Source organism: Rhinolophus sinicus, chromosome 3 (genome assembly GCF_057876585.1).
Source record: "Rhinolophus sinicus isolate RSI-liver-muscle chromosome 3, RSI-T2T, whole genome shotgun sequence".
In the NCBI taxonomy this organism is placed as follows: domain Eukaryota; kingdom Metazoa; phylum Chordata; class Mammalia; order Chiroptera; family Rhinolophidae; genus Rhinolophus; species Rhinolophus sinicus.
In genome coordinates, this window is record NC_142503.1 from 170022965 (window position 1) to 170048663 (window position 25699).

Below are 25699 nucleotides of genomic sequence, written 5' to 3' on the forward strand. Positions count from 1 at the left end.
AACTTGTTGCAACAATGTTGCTAACCTTTTTTTATATCAGAGGGATTACTCATTACAAATCTGTACCAACTGGACAAACAGTTAACCAAGTTTACTATTTGGAAGTGCTGAAAATGCTGCATGAAAAAGTTAAATGACCTGAAATTTTCACCAACAATTCAGGGCTCTTGCATCATGACAATGCACCAGCTCACGTGGCACTGTCTTAACATGGAGTTTTTAGCCAGTAAACAACTATATTGAAACACCCTCCCTACTCACCTGATCTGGCCCCCAATTACTTCTTTCTTCACCTGAAGATAAAGGAAATATTGAAAGGAAGACATTTTGATGACATTCAGGACATCAAGAATAATACGACAACAGCTCTGATGGCCATTCCAGAAAAAAGAATTCCAAAATTGCTTTGAAGGGTGAACTAGGTGCTGGTGTCAGTGCATAGCTTCCCAAGGGGAGTACTCCAAAGGTGACTATAGTGATATTCAGCAATGAGGTATGTAGCACTTTTTCTAGGATGAGTTTGCGAACTTAATTGTCATACCTTCATAGAGTGAGAATAGTTAAACTATTTGCAATGTATTTAGTAGTCATTTAGATAGCTTTTTCTGCAAGTTGTCTATTGGTGTACTTTGTTTATTTTTCTATTATAGTTTTGGTGTTTTTTGTAATTGACTTACATAAAGTTTTTATATATTGACTTGACATAGAGGTGTATACCATATTTCCTTTAGGATTTCTTTCATCACTAAGTATAAATACTCCAAAAAGTCTTTCTCTTAAAAATTCTTTCCTCTGGAAATCTTTCAAACAAAAATATTCCTAAGGTTCACCAGGAATATTTATTACAGAATATTAATAACAAAAATTGGAAACAACCTAAATATGTATCATTTGAGAGATAATTAAATTCTGGCACATTCACAGTATGGAATATTATACAGTCATTAGATATAAGGGATATATATAAGTACTCATATGGAAAGGTGTCTAAAATATTAAGTTTAAAAAAGCAAGCATTACAGAATTATAAGTAAAGTAGTCCTATTTACATTAGAAAAAACCTGACATGAAATATACAGATATCTAGAAAAGGTAAATGTCTAGAAAATATCTGGGAGAATATACTTTCTGGAACTGTTAACAGTGAATACCTTTAGGCTTTGGTTGGAGGTTGGTGGTAAAGATTAAATCACATACTTAAATAATGTTTTAATTTATTATAAGGAATATACATTATCTTTACCTTTTTTTAAAAACAAAAGATTTTAATGGGGAAGGGGAACAGGACTTTATTGGGGAACAGTGTGTACTTCCAGGACTTTTTTCCAAGTCAAGTTGTTGTCCTTTCAATCTTAGTTGTGGAGGGCACAGCTCAGCTCCAGGTCCAGTTGCCATTGCTAGTTGTAGGGGGCGCAGCCCACCATCCCTTGCAGGACTCGAGGAATTGAACTGGCAACCTTGTGGTTGAGAGGACGCGCTCCAACCAACTGAGCCATCCGGGAGCTCAGCTGCAGCTCAGTTCAAGGTGCCGTGTTCAATCTTAGTTGCAGGGGGCGGAGCCCACCATCCCTTGCGGGACTCGGGGAGTTAAACTGGCAACCTTGTGGTTGAGAGCCCACTGGCCAATGTGGGAATTGAACTGGCAGCCTTCGGAGTTAGGAGCATGGAGCTCTAACTGCCTGAGCCACCGGGCCAGCCCATATCTTTACCTTTTATTTCACAAAACATTCAGACTTACAAAGTGCCACAGTGAGTAATATAACAAATACCCACGTACCTACCACACTGCTCTAGAAATAAATACCAACATGGTGGAAGCCTTTTGTGTAATCTTCTCCCATCACATCCTTTCTTTCTCAGAGGTTACAACAACCCTGAATCTAATGCTTTTTATTCCCATGATGTCATACATTTACTAAATAGGTACATATTCTTAAACAACATGTGGTACTTTTTTTTCATATTTTAGGATTGTATATAATTGGGATTATACTGTATGCTATCCTCTGTAAGTTAATTTTTTCACCCAACATGATGTGCTTTTAATTTAAACATGTTGATACAGATACTTTAGACAGCTTCCTTTCACTGCTATGTAACATTCCTTTTATAAATGTTCTGCACTTTATTCATCCACTTGTTTTGTGATATTGGATTGTTTCCAGCATTTTACTGTCTTGAACAGTGGTGCTGTGAACATTCCTGGAAACATCTTCTTGTGTACTATGGTTTCTTGGGTTTGTGTGTGTATCTAGAAGTGAAATCGGGTCATAGAACCAAGATGGGGCAAATTGCTTTTCTAAATGATTGCACCAATTAACAATCCCACCAGCAGTATATAGGAGATTCTGTTGCTCTAAAAATTCCTTACCCATCCAGAGAGAAGACATTTATCCTCAATTTTTACTTTATTTTTCTCTTACACTACTCTTTAATTGAGCTTGAATTAATTTTGGTATATGGTGTGAAATGGGAACCTGATGGATGTTTTTCCCTGATGGGAAAATAAATAACCCATTTTCCCACCACTGCTTATTGATAAGGCAAGTCGTCTTGCATTATATTTTTAAATCTTTTTCTTACTTATTGTCACCTGATGATTCATCTGGTTGAATTTCAGTATCACTTTATAGAGTTCTCCTAAACAACTCATTGAAATTTTGTTGTAATTGCAGTAGGTCCATACATTATTTTGGTCTAAAACCCACATTGAACAGCTCATTCCTCTATTCTCAAATCAAAATTACTAAACTCCTCACTGTATAAAATCCAATACCCTCAGCCTGCTACTAAAGTACCCCCATTATCTGTACCCCTTCTCATCTTTCAGGCTCATCGTTTCAAGCGGGCCAGTGTTCTCCTTGTCCTCTAAGCTTTCCTCATTTGTTTTTTCCTACAAATTTTGCTCTTGAGGTTCCCTCCCACCAGGAATGCCAACCCTTCCTTCTATTCCCCTTGTTTTGTTTATTCAAATCTTTTTTGTCCTTCAAGAGCCAGCTGGGTACTAGCTACTCTGACCGAACTAGTCAGGACTTAGTTCACCAACTTGCATTGCTATTCAATTTTCTTACATGTCTATATTTAATCTTTCAAATTCTATAACTGAGTTAACTAAAATAAGAAAATTGAGACAAGTGGAACTTGCCTGGGGAGAAGTAAGGATAGTTGCTGGTAAGAGGATCAACAACCAGGTTAGGCATTCCACTTGTAACATCTGTAACCTTGGAGAATATGGCAGGAAAAATGGAAGAGAGAAGCTGGAGCTGGTGCCTCAATATGCCCCATGCCCGGATGTGGCCAGACACAACAGTGAACCCCGATAATAGAGAAACCCACCATCATCACCATCCAAATGCCTCACTTTGAATAGTGCATTAGGGCCTGCCAACTTGCACACACGTCATCTCATTGAACCCCTGCAAAATTCTTTAAAGTCGGTGACATGATCTCCATGTTACCAGTGAGGACACGGAGGTTTAGGGGTTAAATGCAAGCCCAAGGTCACACAGCTAGGAATTGGCATTGCCAGGTCTGCAACCCCAATCTTCTAACTGACCCCAATTTACCACTCATTTTATCATACCCGCAATTACTTCCATATTCACCATGTTAACTTTTCAAATGTTTTTAATTTTTGATTGTGGCAAAAAACACATAATATTAAATTTTCTCTCTTAAATTACAATTTTAAATGTACAGTTCAATAGTTTATATTCACATTGTTCTGTAACAGGTCTCTACCAGAACTTTTTCATCTTGCAAAACTGAAACTATACCCAGTGAACAGCAATTGCCCATCTCTCCCTCCCCCGCGCCCCTCGCAGCCACCATTCTACTTTCTGTTTCCATAATTTTGACTCCTCTAGGTATTTCATGTAAGTGGAATCATACAGTATCTGTCCTGTTGTTTATTTCACTCAGCATAATATTCTCAAGGTTCATCCATGTGGTAGGAGATGACAGGATTTCCTTCTTTTTTAAAGCTGAATAATATTCCATTGTATATATGTGCCACATTTTCTTTATCCATTCACCTGTCCATGGACATTTAGGCTGCTTTTACCTCTCTGCAATCGTGTAATGCTACACTGAACATGGGTGTGTAGATACCTCATGGAGACCCTGCTTTCAATTCTTTTGTATATGTACCCAGAAGTGGAATTGCTTTATCATACGGTAATACTATATTTAGATTTTTTAGGAACCATGTTACCTTTTAAATGAATAGCCCCATTCTCACGGACTCTACTGAAATATGTTAAGAGGTGGCATATCGCCTTCCCTCTAATTAAATGAAGATAGCAATCATGCTCATATATAACCATTAAAATATGTTTAAGCTTCTTACTTAAGATGCATTAATTACAATGTTGGCAACTGTAGACGCTTCCATTTCCTTCCAGTCTCCGTGAAGACGCTGGTTTTCACTTTTAACACCCACCCCCCTACCCCAATCTCAGGGTCACTAGGTCAGAAGATTCGAGATGAAAGAACACACAACTGTGCCTCAGGTAGTGAGCACAGTAGCTGGCATGTAATAAGCACTCAAACTGGATAAATGAATGAGTGCATGACTAAAAGACCATGTTGCTGGGTACAGTGTAAAAAACTGAACTTAAACCCAGGAGTGGGTGTTGTCATTGATGAGAGGGAATAATTTAGCACTTCTTATTCCAGCAAGCAGGAAGTAGAACACAGATGGCAAAGAGACATTCAATGACATGAATTTCGCCAGAATAATGATACCATCCCTAGGATAAATTCAGACTAAAGCTCTGACAGTAACACAGGATCATACCAACCATGAGGATTTGGGGAACCTGGGGAACCCTTGGAATTATAATAAGGTCCCACTAGATTAGTGGGGCAGTGCTATAGGTAGGAAACGCCAAGAGAGGGCGCTAATAGTGCAAGACTGTATTTACCTTGTCTTTTGCCAGACCCCATGGACCCTGGGCACAAGCCATTGGAAGCAAAAGTGTTGACACATCAAGTGAAAGATCCTCCGCTGGCCAGCCTGCTGCACAGGAGGCTGGCTGATGGCATCTAAACAGGGAGCGGGGTGTGGAAGCAAAGAGAGTATTAAGCACACTGAGGGTAGTTACTATCTCGTGGAGAAAGCAAACTCCTGCTAAAGGCTGCTGTCCATACACCTTGGACTTGATATATACTCTTTTGAAAGAAACTGGAGGAAATGGGATTACACTGTATCAATAGAAATTAAATTTAGACTTAACAAAGATTGCATGAATTTTTAAAAGATATAGGCCCTAGAACAAATTATTCCATGCAAATTATGCTCTGCACATATCTAAAGAATGAATGAATTGTAAACTCTCTTCCATTCAAATGAGGAGATGGAATTCAAGAGAAAAGTATCTTCTAAAAGGCAAGTCCCTCAAAAGAGATAAAAGACAAGGTTAGGCTGCTTAGTGATTATGTGAAATCTTTCCCAGTCTCTCAGTCAAAAATTTAAATTCACACTAGCAGATTAATATGGTAAATAGGGGGCCCTTTTATATATTGCTAGAGTAGTCAGCATGTTTAGTGGAAAACCTGCTACACTCGGGTCAAAAACTTGAGTTCTGATATTGGTACTGTTTTGACTACTTTAGCCTTTTAGAGAATTATCAGTTCCCATGGTCTACACTGAACAGAATGATACAAATCTGATCATGTTAGTCCCCAACATAAAATTCTTGACTCCCGCAGGGGATGGTGGGCTGTGCCCCCTGCAACTAGCAATGGCAGCTGGACCTGGAGCTGAGCTGCGCCCTCCACGGCTACGACTAAAAGGACAACAGCATGACTTGGAAAAAAGTCCTAGAAGTGCACACTGTTCCCCAGTTGAGTCCTGTTTCCCTTCCCCAATAAAAAAAATCTTTAAAAAAAAAAAAAAAGGAAACAAAACTCGACAGCATGTCATACGTGTAACAGCACAGGTGTGTGAGTCAAGTACAACGGAAGCAAAAAAAAAACCACACTAGCAGGTGCTTCCAGATGGTGCTGAGACCTGGAACAGCCTTCAGGCTTGTAGAAAATTCAACCCAACTTCAAAAGGAGTTGCCAGGCAGAGTGTTGCAGCTCCGGGACAGTCAAATCATGCCCGGCTCATGGCTCTGTGGGACTCATAGCCAACGAGGGTCTCTGGGAGAAAGAGTACGTACTTGGTTAAACCTGTTAGGATTTCATTCAATTCCTGGGCCAAGACACATTATTTGCAAAGCCCCTAAGAAAATATGGAATCTGTATTCTGTCCTAGAAAAGTGAAATGAAAACACAGATAGCAACTTCATACATAGACTAGTTTAATAAACGAGGAGGTTATTGGAATCAAAAGTAACCAAGCAAACAAGACTCAAGCTATATTAATGCTGCATTGCCCCGAGGCTACAGATGAAAGACAAGAGTTAGAAAACTGACAAACCTGCTGTGAACTAGAAATGCAAAGCTAAAAACGAACCGGCAAGTTTTTACAAGGCAATCTTACAAATGCTCTGAATGCCAGAGAAGAGAATGAGCCTGAAGGTACATAATGGCACGATGAGTGGACGGCAGGGCCTTGAACTGGCACTGAGGACCATTTCTCCAGAATAGTAATACTGACAACTCAGTCATTATCCAGTGGTACTGAGTCTAGAAAACAAGCTCAGGGAAACTGTGTCCTCAGAATTAACAAGATAAAAAACCAAGACATAATAAATGCGATGAGCCACCTGCAGAGGTAACTCACCCTAAGAAATGTTGTGTGAATGTGTTTGCAGAGAAACTTGGGAAGGCCCGAGTCCAGGGCTTAAAACTAAAATTAACCACGTATTTTACACTCTGCACCTTTGCACATGTTGTTCCTTCTGCCCATTTCATCTTTTGATGCTCTTTTTCCCTGTCTCTAGTCTATCGGGCAAAGACTTTTTCTTTCAGAATACAGGCATCATCTTTTCTCAGCCTGTGCCTGAGAACAGAATAAATCATTTCCTCATCCTTCCTACTTTTGTGCTTTGCATATTATTATCCCCAGCATCATCTACTACAGTGCCCAGCCCAACAGATATTTATCTGACCTGATCAACTGCGTGGGCCAGGAGAGGGGAGGAATGGTGTATCAGGATCTCTGGGGGAGGGAGTGGTGGTTTGCAAGATTGGCGTGTTGAACATTATAATAGATTTAGGGGCAGTAAAAGAATCAATATGAGCCATGAGATTTTTAGGTTTATTGAAAGAGAATTCCAGTTTTGTATTGTTTTGTTTTTAATGAGTGGTTTAGTAGTGAGACAAATGTGTAAACAAAAGTGTGCAAGTTGCTGTAAAAGTATACACAAGGTTAAGAAGTCATATAAGGCAAAGGGAGGATTAATTGCCAGGTGGGGATCAGAACAAGTTTCATAGCGGAGGAAATGATTGATCTGGGTCTTAAGGACAAAGAGGAGTTTGCCAAACAAACCGCCAGGCAGAGGAACAACCTTACCAAAGCATGGAAACAGTATAACATTATAAATATTACTCTCTGCTTATGCTACTCGGGCTGTTCTAAGGGTTTTTATAGGCATTAGCTCATGTAATGTCAACAATCTTCAAAAGTTTATACAATGTTATCAGTTAGGTTCCACTGCTTGTAACAGAGAACTGAAATAACAGTGGCTTAAACAATAGAGCAGTTTCTTTCTCCACAAAACCTCAGGATCCCAGACTCCTTTTAGCCAACTACTCTAGAAGGTAGTTGTGGCCTGCATCCTCATGGTTCAGGATGTTGGTTAGAGCTCCAGCCATCACATCCACATTCCAGACAGCAGGAGAGGGGACATATGTGTCATTTTATGTAGGTTCTTAGAAGTTTACACATACACCTTATTATTCCAACACAGTCTTATAACCTCAAACAGTTGTAAAATATTCTGGGAAATATAATCTTTATTCTGAGCATATAGAAATTTGGGGGTTTTATAACTATAAAAAAGAATAATGGGAGATAATTTGCATTTTCTGTCATATACTCTAATCTCCATTTTTCAGATAATGAAACCGATGCAGAATGGTTGCATTTTTCCATGGTGCATTCAGGGATTTCAAGTAGGGTTTTTTTGTGTGTGTTTTTTTTGACTTACGATAAGGTGTAGACTGAGAAGAATGAAGGGTAATGGGCTACAAAATGATTTTAATTCTGACACTTTACACAATAAAAGCTAATGGGCAGTGAAATGCACAAAACCCAGGCAGCACTAAAGTGCAGAAGATAATGTATGACTAATCTCAAAGCTAGATAAGTGAGAGTTGGTTTGAGTATCTGAAAGATAGATTTACTAATGGGTCAGTAATTGAATAGTAAATTGATTCAATATGACATTGCTGATTGCAGTGGCAGATTACATACAATTTGCCAAAAGGACAACAACAATCATCTGGCCCATTTTTCAGTTTCTTTTTTTAATTTTTAAAAATGTCTACCTCTCCTCTAAACAATAGTCCAATAAAGGTAGAATAGTTTGCATTTAATGCATACTGATTAAAGTAAAACTGTGCAAGTTAATTATTACCTTACAAACATCTTACATTTGATTCGATGTTAAAATGACAATTATTTTGAAGTAACACATACACATAATTGAAATCAAGTAGTACCTGTAGAACAACTGTTCATCAACCCAACCTACCTTCTGTACCCTTCTTGGAACTCATGTGCTTCAGAGGAGCTCCAGCCCCACAGGCGGTGAACCAGGATTGGGCCAGCTGGTGGTGAGCACATTTCTCTTGAGTGTGACTATTCTAGGCAAAGAATCACAGGCAAACAAAGTCCCTTTTCCATTGGACATTGGTGAGTGTGGATAAGATCACTGGTTGATTTTAGTCATCTTGTGAACATGAAGCTAGAAAAATGAAGACTGGCAAAACAGAAAAGTGGGAAGAATTTACATTAACAACCAAACCCTGGAAATGCTTCTGGACTTATGTGAAGTATTTTATGTGAAGTTCCTTATTTGGTCAATTTGAACTGAGCTGTTCTTTGCAGCCAAAGTAGCCTGGTATTCTACCGCCAGGTATGTATATATAGCAGAAATCAAAGACCAACAAAAACAGCAGTCCCCCAGCCCTTCTCTTCTGCCTTTCTCTCTTCTCCACAGGAAACCACTTTCAACTCTTAGCAGTTGTGGCAGGTGACTTACTTACATGATTCCAAATAATATGCTTATACTGCTATTTTCTTGATTTATCCATAGAAAGAATGTTAACTTTCTATTATGGAAGAGGAAAACTAAGCATTTCCACACCCCTTCCACTTCCCTTCGCTGCTCCCAATATAATTCTACAACTTTTCATTAAATCAATATTGTGCTTACATTATTATAAATAAATATTTTCACTACTGGGTCAAGTAGTATACGTACTATGATTGCATTACTTATACAGATTTTACCCCTTGGAGTTAAAAGTTATCCCCCCACCCCTTTTCCTTTGCATGGTTTTCCCTGTGCCGGTTATTGGTTCTCAAACTCTCTGACAGAGTTGTAATATCCTCTCAAAGTAATTTTCTTGTCTTTCCTATTAAAATATTTTTGTCTTATCTTCTCTCTCCTCCCTTTCATCCTTCCTTTTTTTTAACTTCTAAACCCAGTTCCATTCCCTTCTAAGAAGTCATTTTATTGATAATTTGATGTTTATATTTTTCACTAGTCAAAACCTTACCACATTTTTCTGTATCAATTAAGGTAATCATGATTTTTTTTTCCTTTTTGTCCATTACTGTGATAGGTTTTCTGATGTAGAGTCATTCGAATAGTATTCCTGAGATAAATCTTACTTGGTAATTTTTTAATACACCATTGGATTTGGTTAGCTAATATTTTAACTGAATATATATTCATAAATTAAACGGACCCAACTTTTTTCTTCATTTTTCATTTGGTTGTGGAATCAACATGACATTAGCCTTAAATTCCATTTTGTCAACAATTAACATTGTCGCCCTGGCTTTTTGTTTCATATTGGTTTATCCTTTTATTTTTTTGGACAATAGCTTTATTCAGAGATAATTCACACACCATACATTTAATCTATTTAAAGTATATAATTCAATGGTTAATGTATTCACAAAGTTGTGCATCCATAATCACAATTTTAGAATTGTGATTCTAAAAATCACAATTTTTCATCACTCCTAAAAGAAATCCCATACCCTTTAGCTATCACCCAACAACTGTTCATTTCCACTCCCACCTCCCAGGCCTAGGCAACTACTAATATTCTTTCTTTATAGATTTGACTATTTGGGACATTTTATGTAAATGGAATCACACAATATGTGGTCTTTTGTGGCTATTTTTACTTAGCATGTTTTCAAGATTCATCCAAGTTTGTAACATGTATTAGTACTTTATTCCTTTTAATGGCTGAATAATATTCCCTTGTAATGGATATAACATATTTTACTCATTCATCAATTGAGAGATATCTGGGCGATTTCCATCTTTAGGCTATTAGGAATAATGGTGTTATGAACATTCATGTAGTTTTTGTGTGGCCTATGTTTTCAATTTTCTTCAGCATATACCTAGGGATGGAAATGCTGGGTCAAATGGCAACTCTTGTTTAATTGAGGGATAGCCAAATTATAGCCATGCCATTTTACATTCCCATCAGCAGTGTATGAAGCTTTCAATGTCTCCACATCCTCACCAACACAGTATAAGTGGGTTTAACCCACTTATACCATTTCCCATATGATCGAATGCATTGAGTAACCTATCAGTTCATTTTTCTCCGTGGACGTCTCCCTCGTTATCTTTTGTCCTCTCGTTCCAATGTGGAATGAATACTGTAATCCTGCTGCAAAGCTGTTATCCTGCCACTATGCTAGGCTGGTGCCTATTTCTGGTATCTTGTCTCCCTTGATTTAGTCCCTTATTTTTTGTGGGATACATCCTCTAGTAGCCTTTTAAATAGCTGCATAAAAAGTAGTTTGAAATCTTGTATGTCTGAAAATGTTTTTACCTTTACACTTGACGGCAGTTTGACGGTCATTGAATCATACATGTGGATTGGAAAAGTATCTCCTGAAATCCAAATCTTTTATTTTTGATTCAGCCAATGAGTTTGGGTAGCAATGAATACTCTGTGATAGATCTGGTCAGTCCAAACAACTTTGGTTCCTGAGTTTCAGAGAGCAAGTACGAAGGAATGTTTCACAAAAAAATTATTGTAATCTATTGGCTTCATGAGTTTGAAGAGAGTAAGTTCAGATAGCTGGAATTTGTCCTCAGAACTTTGAAGGCATTGATCACCATTGTCTATCATCCAGATTTGCTAATGAGGAGTCTAATGCAGATGTTATTTTTGTTCCTAAGTGATTGTTTTTCCCCATCTCTTTGGAAACTTTTTAAGATTTTCTCTATTTTTTGAATTCTGAAACCTCAGAGCTATACCTTCATGTGTTTTTTTCATTCATTATACTTGACACTGTGTTAGACATTTCAATCTAAAGACTGAAGTTCTGGAATAGCTTCTTACATCATTTCAATAATCGCTCTGCACCCCCTTTACATTTTTTTTTTCATTTTGTAAAACTTTTGGTCAGATATTAGACCCCTATATTTATCTTCTGTGGTTTTTATCTTTTCTCACTTTGTCTACTGAGTTCTACTGAGATATTTCTTCACTTGCATTTTCCAACTCTATGAATTACTTTTGAATTTTAAGTATTTTTAAAAGCTGTCATTCTGATATTCCTATTTCCTGTTGTTTATAAATGCAATTTCTCCAAGTCTGTTTAACCAGCTTTTCCCATTTACAACACAGTATTCTCATATCCGAAATAATCTTGAAAGCATGGTTTCTAATTTTTACAGTGTTCTATCAAAAAAATCAAAATGTATGAAAGATTTTAAGCAACATGAGACATTATCAAATCTGTGTTTTCGATGTTCAGCCTAGAAGTGGTGTGAAGAATGAATTTGGAGATTAGAGACAGGATCTGTAATCTAGGTGAGAAATGATGACAGTCTTATCTAAGGCAGTAGTAGTAACAGCGAAGGACAGCTGACAGATTTTAGGAGGTGGAATTGCATAGGACTTGGTGATTCACTAGTGAGGAGAAAAGGGAAAAGTCCAGAATTACCTTCAGATTTATGGTGTGGACAACAGCAAGAAGAGCTCAATTTCTCAAAAGAAGGATTATAAGTTTTGAATACGTTTAACAGTGACTTACCTATTGTTTAGTCTCAAGTGAGTTAAGCTAGATCACAGCCTAAACGTAAGCTGCATTGTTCCATAGAAAATTAAAAATGTCCCCCAGTATTACAGTCTCAGAGATGTCATTACCATTTAAGGAGAAATGTAAGAGTTTCTAAAGTAACATTTGTTTTTCATGGCACTATTTCCAATGGAAAAGATAAAAATATTTTATAATAATATTTTATAAATTTTTATAAAAATATTTTTATTTTTAATTAAACATAACAAATCTTTAGAAAGATTAACTTTTTAATTAAAATTCTTTGGAGAAATGTTTAAAAGGAATAAAACAGTAACAGTAAATAAAAATTCTTTTAAGATTATGGATAAAAATACTATGGAAGAAAACTTTATCAAAAATATTAGGGTCTTTTTGAAATAAAAACAGTCATTCTGCTATCATAAATACTTTCATTTTTGTATATTCACTTTGAGTCTCAAAATGATTTATTTTCGTTTTTTTAAAAGGTTTTACTGGGGAAGGGGAACAGGACTTTATTGGGGAACAGTGTGTACTTCCAGGCCTTTTTTCCAAGTCAAGTTGTTGTCCTTTCAATCTTAGTTGTGGAGGGTGCCATTCAGCTTCAAGTTGTCCTTTCAGTCTTAGTTGTGGAAGATGCAGCTCAACTCCAGGTCCAGTTGAGAGGACGCGCTCCAACCAACTGAGCCATCTGGGAGCTCAGTGGCAGCTCAGCTCAAGGTGTCATATTCAATCTTTAGTTGCAGGGGGCGCTGCCCACCATCCCTTGTGGGACTCGAGGAATCAAACTGGCAACCTTGTGGTTGAGAGCCTGCGCTCCAACCAACTGAGCCATTCGGGAGGCAGCTCAGCTCAAGGTGCCGTGTTCAATCTTAGTTGCAGGGGGCACTGCCCACCATCCCTTGTGGGACTCGAGGAGTTGAACCGACAACTTTGGTTTGAGTCCACTGGCCCATGTGGGAATCGAACCCGCAGCCTTCGGAGTTAGGAGCACGGAGCTCCAACAGCCTGAGCCACCAGGCCAGCCCCCAAAATGATTTATTTTTAAAAATTAATTTATTTTCCAATTACAGCTGGCATACAATATTAGTTTCAGGTGTACAACACAGTGATTAGACATGTATATACCTTATGAAGTGATCACCCTGGTTAAGTCTAGCACTCATCTGACACCATACTTCAAATGAATTTTGCAAGATAATTTCCTTTTCATCGGTGAAACACCTGTTTACAGTTTAACCAACATTATAAATACAAATATATACTAAGCATACTTTTATTAGATTGAAATAATTTTATTTCAAAAAAGTTTAATTCTATTTAGACTCAGAATGTTTATTTTTAAATATCCAATGTAATCTATGTGTATTAAGCAAGTAGGAGCTCCTTAAATGAACAAAATGGTCTTATTTGCTTTTATAAGTAATAAAGATGATTTAAAATGTAAAAAATTGAGCTTAAAAAATATAGTCCAAACCACCTGTTTTTCTTTTAAGTCACACCAGCCATCTACTTCTAAAAAGTCTTGATCAAAGCTATTTCTTCAAACTCAACATTTACTAACAGATGGGTTTTTAAAATGAGTAATGTAATTTTACTTTCAACTCACTGATTATATACTCAACTGGTGACTTAAAAAAAAAATTAAAATACGTGAAGGCCTGAAATAAACCATTCTCAACATTTTCCCAGGGCTGTTTGTTAACTGGCTTATTTTTACATATGAGCTTGAAAGATATCTTTCACATATAGTATATAAAAGTAATGATTTGCAACTAATAAAACCTATCAAGTAAACTCCCAATGTAACATCACTGTTTTTTCCTTCTCTTGTAAGAATCACTACTGTGAACTCGAACTCGCTGGTACACAGAGGATGCTATTTTCATGCTGTCTTTCTTTGTAAATGTCTTCTCTATCGCTCCAGGTTTCCAAAGTAACAACTGTGCATCTTCTCCTCCAGTTAGCAAAGAATCATCCTGCATATTCCAACACAAAGAACGGACCGTAGCAGCATGACCTCCCTGAAGGCTGGTCATATGGATCAATCCTGATGTAGTACAGCTCATTAAGTGAATAATTCCTGTGTTTGCTCCTCCAACAATAAACAATTTGTCCATCTTTTCATGATATATGCCACCAATCAAATAATCCAAAATACCTTCTTTCACATTAATTACTTCTCTGACATCCGGGATGTTCAAACGTGTAATTGGTTCATCGGTATCCAGATGATTAAGATCCCACCAACAAAATCCTTCATCATGTGTCATGCAGTATATCTGTTTATAATCTTTCCCCGACCACCCAATACAGCTTACTGATGAAGTTGAGTTACAAGTTGTAATCAGTGCATCCTCTTCATTATCAACACTAATATCAAATACATTTACCAGGCCATCAGTTGAACCCGAGACTACCATGTTGGGATTGCTGGGATGAAAACATACTTGAGTGATGTCATCACTATGTGTCTCTGAATAGGTACCAAGAGGGTCTTTAGTAGTAGACAAATCCTGAGAATTAATTCGTGCATCCCAAAATACCAACAATGCATCATCGTCAACTTTTTCTGTACCAGCACAAATGACGTGATCATTACAGCTTACATCAAAACTGATAAAAATATTGGAAGGATAACCCTTGAACAGCTGGACCGGCTTTTCACTGGCTAATCGAGCATCCCAACATTTTATAGTGCCATCAGTACATGATGAATATACACAGTCACAAGAATGTGCAAATTTGACTCCATTGAGAAATCCAGGATATCCACTAAATTCTCGCAGTACATTTAACCTTTCTTTATCATATATTCTGATGGATCCATTAGAACATAAAACAGCAACCAAACTTCCTTTCTCTGCTTGTACAGTCTTTGATGTGTCTATGCCAAGCAGATAAGTAGGCTCTTCAGTTCCTGAGGAACGTTTAACAATGTTCAGATTAGCAAATTGTTCCTCAATCTTCTCCATATCAGGAGTGGCATCCAAGGGTAGCAAAAATCTGTAATAAAAACAAAAAAATTAAAACCAAAACTTCTCTAAAATTGTAATTAAGAACAATTTCCTTCTGAGGGCTGGCATAAAAACAAGTAAAATCTATTCTAACATTTTAATCATCTCCCTACTACAATGTAACTAAAACTCAATTGCCTCCTTCTAATTCACTCTTGAATACCATATCTGCCATATACACTTGATGCCAGTAAGAAATTCAAAGACATATACACACACTGCTGAGGAACTGTTTTCAGCTCAAACCCTACTGGTCCTCCTCACTGTCCGCAGCATCAGCCAGGGTCTCCACTTCGGAGTCACTGTCTCCTGGTCCCAGCTGCCTTACACTTTAGAATATAAACGTAGATGTGTAGGCCGAAAAGTGGTCCCCCCCAAAATGTACATGATTAATCCCTGGAACCTGTGAATATATTAGGTTACACGGCCAAGGGAAGTTGAGGTTGCAGATGGAATTAAGGTTGCTAACCAGCTGACCTTAAAAAAAGGGAGATTATTCTGGAGTATCTTGGTGGGTCCAATGTAATCATGAGTGTCCTTAAAACTAGAAGATGAGAGTCAGAGGGAGACGCTACTATGGAAGAAAGGCAGAGAGATACGTTGCTGGTTTAGGCAAAGGTGGTCAGTAAGTAGGGGGCCTCTAGAAACTGGAAAAGGAAAAAAAAAAAGAAAACCTCTCCCTTTAGTGTTCCAGATGGAAATGCAGCCCTCAGGATTTGTGTACGAGTAAAGACCCACTTGGTGCATACTCAAGAGACACAGTGATGATATCACTCAAGTATGTTTTATACTTCTGACTTCCAGAACTGTAAGATAATACATTTGTTTTGTTTTTAGCCACCCAGTTGGGAGTAATTTGTACAGCAGCAATAGGAAACTACTACAACAGAGGTTCCCAGAATGGAATTCTGGAGAAGTGCTTCCCAGGCTCGCTGGGAAATGGTACAGCTGGAATTTGAACCTAGGCATTCTGGTTTTGGGAACTGTGCTCTTAACCACCACACTAGATTACCTCTCAATGGTAGGTTGTCTGTATAACAAGTTCAAGGCCAGAAAAATATGCATGCCTAGTGACTTGACCACAGAATTTTCTATCTTGCTTTCACCCCTGAATATTCTAGCCTACCTCACAAATTCACATTTTCATTCTTAAGATGAAGTGCTTTTTTTTCTGTTGCTATAATGATAGATGTTTAAGTGTCTGTCTTTTCATCTTTAAAAGGCGAAACGAGTACTAACTCAAGAATTGTTAAACAGATTAACTGAAATAATGTGTTCAGCACAGTGTCTGCTATATCATAATACACATACAATAGATATTATATAAAAATCACTTGTGTTACCATTACCAACACCACTAACACCACATGCAGGAGGATTTGTATCTATCAGAGTGGCTCCAAACAGCACAATTAAACCAAAGGGCAAAAAAATATTCAAAAGTTGGATTTAGATTCAAAACAGGAATAAGCATCCTCTCCAACTTTTATTCTGAATATTTGAAAACTTACACTTTATTTTGATGAACTATTTGAAAGTTAACTGCAGACAAAATATCACTTCATTCTTAAATACTCTAGCACAGGGCACCTCCCCAATTTTTTGTTTTATGACACTGAATTTTTTGAAAAGTCTAGGCCAGTTGTCTCATAAAATGCCCCATAGTCTGGATTTTTCTAATTGTTTCCTCATGATTCGATTCCAGTTTTATATATATATATATATATATATATATATATATATATATATATATATATATATATATACACATATATACATATATATACATATATATACACATATATATATTTTTTAATATTTTGGGGGGAATAATGGGGAACAGTGTTTTTCCAGGACCCATAAGTTGTGAAGTCATTGTTTTCAATCTAGTTGTGGGGGGGGGGGGGGGCGCAGCTCACTCGCCCATGTGGGAATTGAACCGGAGACCTTGGTGTTATGAGCAATGCGCTCTAACCACTGAGAAAACCAGCCGCCTGTCAGTTTAAAATTTTTGGCAAGGATACTATTTAGGTGAGGCTGGGTACTTCTTACTGCATCACATCAAGGAAACACATAATACCAAGTTTGACCACTTGCTTAAGGCAGTAACTGCCAGATCTCTCCATTTAAAATGTACATTCCTTCTTTTGTAGTAAGTAATCACATTTGATTACTTATGTGATCAAAAACAAGTGACATATTGAGACTATATGAATAGCCTGTTCTCCAACAACCTTTCATCCAAAGATTTTAGCATCCATGGATTATCCTGGTCTGAATCAATGATTTTGGGATTTGCAAAACAGTCCTTTCTAATTCTCTCATTCTTTCTATCTCATCTGGCATTCTTCTATAAAGAAGAACTTTTTCCTTTTTCTCTTTGAAAAACACTAAGAAATTATGACCTTTAAAAATTGTGTGTTATAATCCATTACTTTGTAGTTCTTGTTGGTGCTCAAACTGTCGTCCCTGATAGGCCACTAAGAAACCCTTCAAGCAAGCTTTTCTGTCCTTTTGCTGTGATCCCATTAATCTGTAAGCCCTTCATGTAAAAACTGTGTAAGAATAAGATAAGTCTGAAAATGGTGAGCTTCCTTCAATATAAGTATTCAGAGACTAAATGGCCTTTTATCACTTATGCTGTGGTAGTCACCTCCACAATAGCACAACTGTTGGTTTTCCAACCAGACAGACTAAAAAGGTCTTCTTTCCTTGAACATGTCATGCTTGCTTGTGCCTCAGAGCTACAGAAATAGATGTTTCTCTGCCTGGAATACTTTACGTGTGTGTGTGTGTGTGTGTGTGTGTGTGTGTGTGTGTAACTCCTTTCTGTTATTCAGGTCTCAATACTGTGTTTCCCAGAAAATAAGAGCTAGCCGGACCATCAGCTGTAATGCGTCTTTTGGAGCAAAAATTATAGTAAAATAAGACCCAGTTTTATATAATATAATGTAATACAATACAATATAATATAATATAATACCGGGTCTTATATTAATTTTTGCTCCAAAAGACGCATTAGAGCTGATGGTCCGGCTAGGTCTTATTTTTGTGGAAACACGGTATGTCACTTCCCAGAGAGACCCTTCCTAATTAACCAACCTAAAGTACCCCTGTCATTCCCTATGATAATGCCTGTTTTATTAATTTAAAAATTAAAAATGCTTAATTATGAAATATTTCAAATGTACGAAGCATAGAAAAAAGTATAACAGACACCCAAATACGTATTACCCAGATTTAACAGATGTTAACATTTTGTCACAGTTGCTTCAGTTTTTTGTTTAAAGAAATGAAACATTACAGACTCAACTCTTATGATTAAAATTTTATTACAATGGCATCACATTTATATGTATCTTTTTTTTGTAATTTGCTCTTTTCATTTAATATTTTTGATAAAACATATTTTACTGTTGAACTTATTACCTGACTCTTTCTTGCTTATTTGTTATAAATGGTTGTTGAATAAATAAGTAATTGGGTCAACTTTCATGCACTAAGAGCAACAGTTCTAGGAGAAACAGAAAAACCTAAAGTATACTTACTGCATGTGTATGTCTGGAGGGGAACTCTTCTTATGGAAATTAGTAAAATAATGGCATTCTCTAACAGTATTTTAAATAAAGCATAAAAAGGAAATATAGAGATTTTTATTTTTGTGAAAATATTTAATTTTTTATCACAAGAAATTCAAACAAGTCTTAAAATGTGCATTTACTTAAGAGTGTACTGCCTATATACTCCAAGGAAGAAACCCTTTTTAATTACAGATCAAAATCGCCCATTCTTGAAATATACAAAGTGTTAATATGTTATAAAAGAATCAGTTCTTTGCTATTGCTTCGTATATGATGTCTGTATAAGAAAAACCAGACTGATGAGAATTTTAAACAATAAGAAAGTTTAATATGGCTTTTAAGCTAATAGTAAGTTATAGGATTATGACTATGGACTACTATACCCAAGCAGGACAGTAGTACTATATTCCTTCCCTCCATCGTGTTGCCTGGAAAGCCTGTTTCACACTGGAACAGTCCTGCAAGGCTTTCGCTCAAAGGGTTCTGGTGATTGGTAAGGCAGGCAGAGTGGGCGCTACAGCAAACTAATACTTCAAGACCATAGCAATGGTAACCATCACAATGGTTGACCACGTAACAGTAAAGAAAGAAAGAGGAAGAAAACAAGAAAGGTATCAGAGGTCAGGTAGGTATATCCTACAATACTCTCAAGCTACAGAGCTTGTATTCTTCCACAGATTCAATCAGTAAAATAGTTTAATCTCTTATGGGGAAACATGTAAACCTCTAGCTTGTGTTTCAACTTACTAATATGCAAGTGAACCATATTTCAAATATAACTTCCAAGGCTATATAGTTAATTATTAATTTTACATACCAATGAATTATTCCAAAATGATGAATACACTATTTTACTTCTATGTATAGCCCTTATCTGAGTTTTCTTTGCATGATCCACTTCCCCGTACTCCAGAAAAGCCACAGGCTCCCTTTTCCTTTCACTGCATTCTCATGGGGTAACCTCATTCACATTCACGCTTTAAGTGCCACCTATATGCCAATGATCTCATCTCTCTGTTTACAAATCCATATTTCCAACTGTGTACTAGCCATTTCTCCTTAAATGTGTCCCACTATGCCCCCAAATAAAACTGATTATTTATGCTTCCCCACCAAGCCTTCCCCTTAAAAATAAAAACATAAACTTATCAATTTTCTCCATTTTGCTCAATCGTATTGGCACCACAACAAACTCCAGTCTAAGTTATCTAAGCCAAAACCTCTGGGCAATATCCAACATTCCTACTATCAATTTCCAAATCCTACTTTTGGGCTACCAGCTACTTAGGGAAGTGTTAGGTTAAATCTGTTTCTGTAGATCAAAACAATATTGACAACTTCATATGGTTCAACCTAACAAAAACATATAAGGAGAACAAATAAGACTAACCATAATTTTTATCTTTTCTGTTTGTTTCTGTCAGATGCATAAAAGGAAGCTTAGTTAGCATTCTAGATCTCAACAGACTAGTGAGAGCTGAGGCCATGCAGTGAGCCTTACATTAATACATACATACACACGTGTACAAACTTAAAAAGGGTAGAAAAAGAGAGGGACAGAAAACAGTACTAAAGCAAAGAGTAGAGAGAAGAATAATGACAATACAAAAGAGAAAGGAATGGATAAAACAAATAAGGAATCACTGCCACTACCTCCTTAATCACACGAGGGTGAAACACTGCAGTTCTTACTTTCCCAACACTGAGATGAGACAATGAGAAGAGGTCCAGATAAAGGAAGTTTATTTAGTAAAGTCTAATGCTAATAGTTTGCTGGGCTAAAAAGAATTTTTCTTCGTTTAAAAAAAATTTCTTGTCCTTAAAATGTAGTAACCAATCATAACCAATTTAAATATGGACGTTACTGTTCTAAGAATGGAGGCAGAGCAATTACTAATATCTCATCTTGACCCACCTGGTACAGATCGGGAAACAGCAGAACCCCAAGCAGTGCCCTGACACTGAGCCACCACTGCTGTTGTGGTTCTTCCTGGGATATAGAATTCTCATGTCTGAATATAATGCAGTAGGTGCAAGATGTTTAGAAAGCCACCCCACAACAAATACCTTAGGGTAAGCTTTAAGGAGGTGAGAATATTAAATTCTTAAGAATTACTAATAATTGTCCTTAGATAATTAAGAGTTGATCACTTAATAACAAATCCTTAAACATAAGTATGAATTCCTCCTGTAGCTTTTGCCTTAGTAAGATTTAAGTTATTTTTTATCAATTGTAATTTCATTTTATTTCCTATTAAAATAAACCCAGTAAAATGTTCTTTCTGCAAATAAAGTACATCCTAAACAACGATAGCTGCAACTAGGTATTGCTCCTATTCCTGAATTAGCTAAGCTTGAATATGAAATCTGAAAAGCAGTCTAGCTTAAATAATTCCATAATGGATGAAGTAGCTTCCCCCCCACCCATTTGAACAAGGGACAAAAAGTATTAAAAGAAAATAACATACATTTATACCTATTTAGAAACTATTGATTACAAAAGGCACTAAGTGTTCCATACATTATTTCGTATAAAATCAGAAATGACCAAAACAAAGACAAAAAAGAGAAACATATAAAATCAGAAATGAGCGGTATCCTTAGAAACGGATGTATTTTTATCTTTCAGATATGAATGTTCATCATACTTGAAAGATCTGATAGCCAAGTATCATTTAACTACTGAAGAGTAACAATTGTATTTGAAGTTTATGTTGGATAAAGGACTAGCTCTATTTTGAGACAATTTATTAGATTTGGGTCAAAAAACCTAATTCCCCACAGTTAAAACTTAATATTGTCCATTAACTATCAGGCACTAACTATGATGATTGTGCAATGCAGAGGTCCAGCAAATATCCCAAATGTAGGGAGGAAGACAATGGGGAGAGTCATTCAGGAACGGGCTCTATTAACTTCGAAATCCATACTTATAATTCAATTACAATAATGCTGTCACATCTATCAAATTGGGCTAGGATAATTGAGTCTCATAGAGAAGAAAATATGTAAACATAATTCGAGTTCAATAAATGCTAGGCTAGAAACTTACATCTAATTTTTTTATCCTAACCATTTAACCCTATTAGATAGGTACTATCATCCCCGTTTTACAGAGGAAATGGAAGCTCAGAGTAACTTGTCAATGCTCTCATAGCTACTAAGGGGACGATACGGGGGAGTCTGGTCTGAAACTCAAGTTGTAACTTCAGAACCTGTGAACCTGTGTTGATTCCAATACCATGCTATTGCTGTTCTACGTAAGTACTGAAGTATTAGTGTTAACTTTAATTGAGGAATATGCCAATTAGAAGCGGAATTACATGTAAATTCTACATATAAACAGAGGAGAAAAAAAGGGAGCAGGATGACTGAAAAAACACACACCAACCTCAAAAAATGTTACCGTAAGCAACCACCATTTACTCTTTATTTTCTTGTGTCCCATTTTTATTTCTTTAAAATGTTTTTATTATGGAATTTGCATGGAGTAGAGAATAGTAAAAGAAACCCCAAGTACCCACCATCTAGCATGAGCGATTACATTCCTCAAAAGTTATTATTAGGGACCGAGGGATCAGTTATCCATCACATTTTATTTGAAGGGCAATTAAGAAACTCTAGTGGACAATATGATGGAACCCCTCCAACTCATTCTCCTCTCTCCCCTCCAGTGGAATCAACATTTCAGGACTTGACCCTAGCTCCTGAGGCAGAGCTGATTAGCCTAAACCAATCACAGTAATTCCATCCCTTGTAACTAGTAATTTGGTTCAGAAACCTTACATTTTGCTAATCCATGCATGTATCCCCTCCCAACTACAATTTGTTCATATATGGAATACTAATTCTAAAGTGGACCCAATCCAACTGATGGAAAGAACATTTATTTTATGTTTATGAGAATCCATACTTTCTGACTATTTAAGTCAGTTTGCAGCAGAATTAATGCAGCCGGAACCACCCTAACTAATTAGAGATAATCAAATGAAGTCTTGGGTATATCAAGTACATACTGATTAAATGTAAGAGGCTCCTACAAAGAAAGATTTAGGGTACATACTTTAAAAAGTCAAATTTCTTTCATATTAAAAAGAGTGACTTTGATTTTTAGAAATTCTATCCTCTCACCCTCCCCACCTTTTTAGTTGTTTTTGTTCCAAGATAAAATGGGAAAATAGGACACACAAAGGAATTCTCAGAAGACTATAAAACCCTATGCTCAGTAATAACTATAGGATTCCCTGATTCTAAAGACATCAACAAAATAAAAAACAAACCATTGACATGACACAATATTTAAAAATTTAATATAAAAGTCCATCTGGCAAGTGTCTTTGTATTTTAAAAATGAATTTATGTTTGTTTAATATCTAAAATAACTACATGGTTCAAAATTCAAAAGGTTCCAAAACTAAAATCTTGGATTATTTCTATACTTAAGTCCCTTTCCTCTTACAGGAAGCAACAAATATCATCAGTTTCTTATGAATACTTTAGAGATTGTCAATTTGGAAATAATGTAGTTAAGTATTTTCAGCTTATCAAAAAAATGTCAATGTGGTACAATAAGAAAAGCAATAGGTTTAAGAATCAAACATCCCAATTTCAAGCCTTTGTTCTACCACAAACTAGGAAAGGCATCGTTGTACAAATTACCTAACTTCTATAAGACTCAGTTTCCTCATCTTTAAAATGGGGATAAAAATTGACACAATACTGAGTGCTTATTATGGCTAAGTGCTATGCTAAATGCTACAGACTAAGGGGGGCGGGCAGTGAGGGGATAGTATTTGCTGTCTTCAAGAAGTTTGGAGGTAGACCAGCAAACAATTATAATATAGGGTGATAGGTACACGGACAGGGTAATCACAGTATGATACAGGAACACAGAAGTATGTAGAGGGCTCAATTCTTGACATAAAGAAAATAACTAATAAATATTAATTTCCTTTCTAATAAATTTTCATTCAATTTGCCTAATTCATTTAATTTCATTTCATATTTACATTTTTAAAACTGCAATTCTTAGTTTTAAAAAAACCTGTTTTTTACAAAAAATCTGCCTGTTGCTTTTATATTAAAACTATTTTTAAAAAATGACTTAACATGAAAAATTTCATGAACACAAATGTAAACAAATAACTCTCAAACCTGAATAAACTATTGACATATCAAAGTGAGTTGGTCTTTGTAAAATTTTATTTTTCGTTTTATAGTGAAAAATACACTTCTAAAGAGCAATTCACTGCCTTAAGTTCTTAGTGTACTTCTCCAAGGTTTCCATCTTTCAGTTAGGTACCAATCAGAAAGGCTTAAGAGCTAACCTATTAAAAATACTCTTTGAGGGGCAGCCGGATGGCTCAGTTGGTCACAGCGTGAGCTCTGAACAACAGGATTGCTGGTTCAATCCCCGCATGGTATGGTGGGCTGCACCCGCTGCAACTAAAGAATGAAAACGGTGACTGGACTTGGAGCTGAGCTGCGCCCTCCACAACTAGATTGAAGGACAATGACTTGGAGCTGATGGGCCCCAGAGAAACACAGTTTCCCAATATTCCCCAATAAAATTTATTTAAAAAAAAAACCTTTGAGCTCTTTGGACAAATGGCTGATCCTAGGTTAGGAGCAAGGAAAATACAAGATGAGCCTAGAACATCAAATAGTGCCAAAAAGTAAAGAAATGTTTGAGGAAAAAAAAAAGGCACAGGAGCCACAATGTCCCACTGGTCACTCTAGACCAGTCTGAGCAACAAAACAACAACATTGAATTATAACCAAAAGATAAAATAAGTATCTGTGAGTCCATACTGATTAAAAAATAAACAACTAAACAAGTAAGTAAACGAGAAGGAGGGGACATAGTTTCCTTACAGAAGAATTCTAAGTAATATAAGCGGATACAACCCCACCAGAAGGTGGAGCTTAATTCTCCTGACTTTGAGTACAGGCTTAACTTAATTACTTGCTTCCAAAGAATAAAGCATGGAAAGAATAAAAGATAGTAACTTCAAGCAGAGAAACCTGGAAAATACCACCTTAACCAACAATTCTAGGTTACCATCAGTCATGTGGATGTCACTTGCCCCCTGATGTGACGTGATGAAAAGATACTTCACTTCCATGGCGATCTTCCCCAAAATCCGTAACCCCAGTCTAATCACAAGAAATCAGATAAACCCAAATAGACGGACATTCCACAAACACTTTGCTAGTACTCTTCAGAAGAGAAACAAGGAAAGTCTGAGAGACTGTCACAGACTGGGGGAGACAAACTAAGGAGATGTGACAACTAAAGTAATCTCTTTGATTAGACTCTTGACCAGAAAAAGAATATTCATGGAAAAACTGGTGAAATCCAAATAAACTCTGTAGTTTAGTTAATAGTATTGTACCAGTGTTAATTTTAGTTTTGATGATGTATCATAGTTATGTTAACATTAGGGAAACTGGGTTAAGGGTATACAGAAACTCTACTATCTTTGCAACTTTTATATAAACCTATCATTATTCCAAAACAAAACATTGTTGTTGTTTTAACACACCTTGATACTCATACATATTATGGATGTTTGGAGGTTCTAGGAAAGAATTTCAGGTACTTACACACTAGAAATGTTCCTATGCCAAAAAAACTCATTTTATTTATTTTTGGTTTATTAAATCGAAGTTAAATTAAATGTAATACTATTTACAAAAAAATGTATAGTACAGATGGTTCTCAACTTTTATGTTCTAATAAACCCACTGTAAATTGAAAATGCACCTAACCTACTGAGCATCATAGCTTAGCCTAGCCTATCTTAAATGTTAGTTGCTCAAATCAAATCAAGGCCATTTTATAATAAAGTGTTGAATATCTCATGTAATTTGTGTAATTATGGCTTACTGCCTTCATG

The 25699-nt window shown here is 36.4% G+C and overlaps 1 protein-coding gene across 6 annotated transcripts in view; it reads right to left on the reverse strand.

Annotated features, from left to right (window-relative positions):
• Positions 1-1258: 1258 nt before the first annotated feature.
• Positions 1259-25699, reverse strand: part of WDR89 (WD repeat domain 89) — a 46136-nt gene continuing 21695 nt past the window's right edge. For 5 of the 6 annotated variants that reach the window (XM_074327393.2, XM_019733539.3, XM_088797362.1 and 2 more), the window contains 3 exons: positions 10984-15208; positions 8649-8876; positions 1259-5046 (listed from right to left, as the gene is read on the reverse strand). In XM_074327393.2, the coding sequence (XP_074183494.2) occupies positions 14014-15177 (1164 nt within the window). In that variant the 5' untranslated portion in view covers positions 15178-15208 and the 3' untranslated portion in view covers positions 1259-5046; positions 8649-8876; positions 10984-14013. The remainder of the gene's footprint in view (positions 5047-8648; positions 8877-10983; positions 15209-25699) is intronic. The other variant, XR_012494655.2, reaches the window with a different exon arrangement.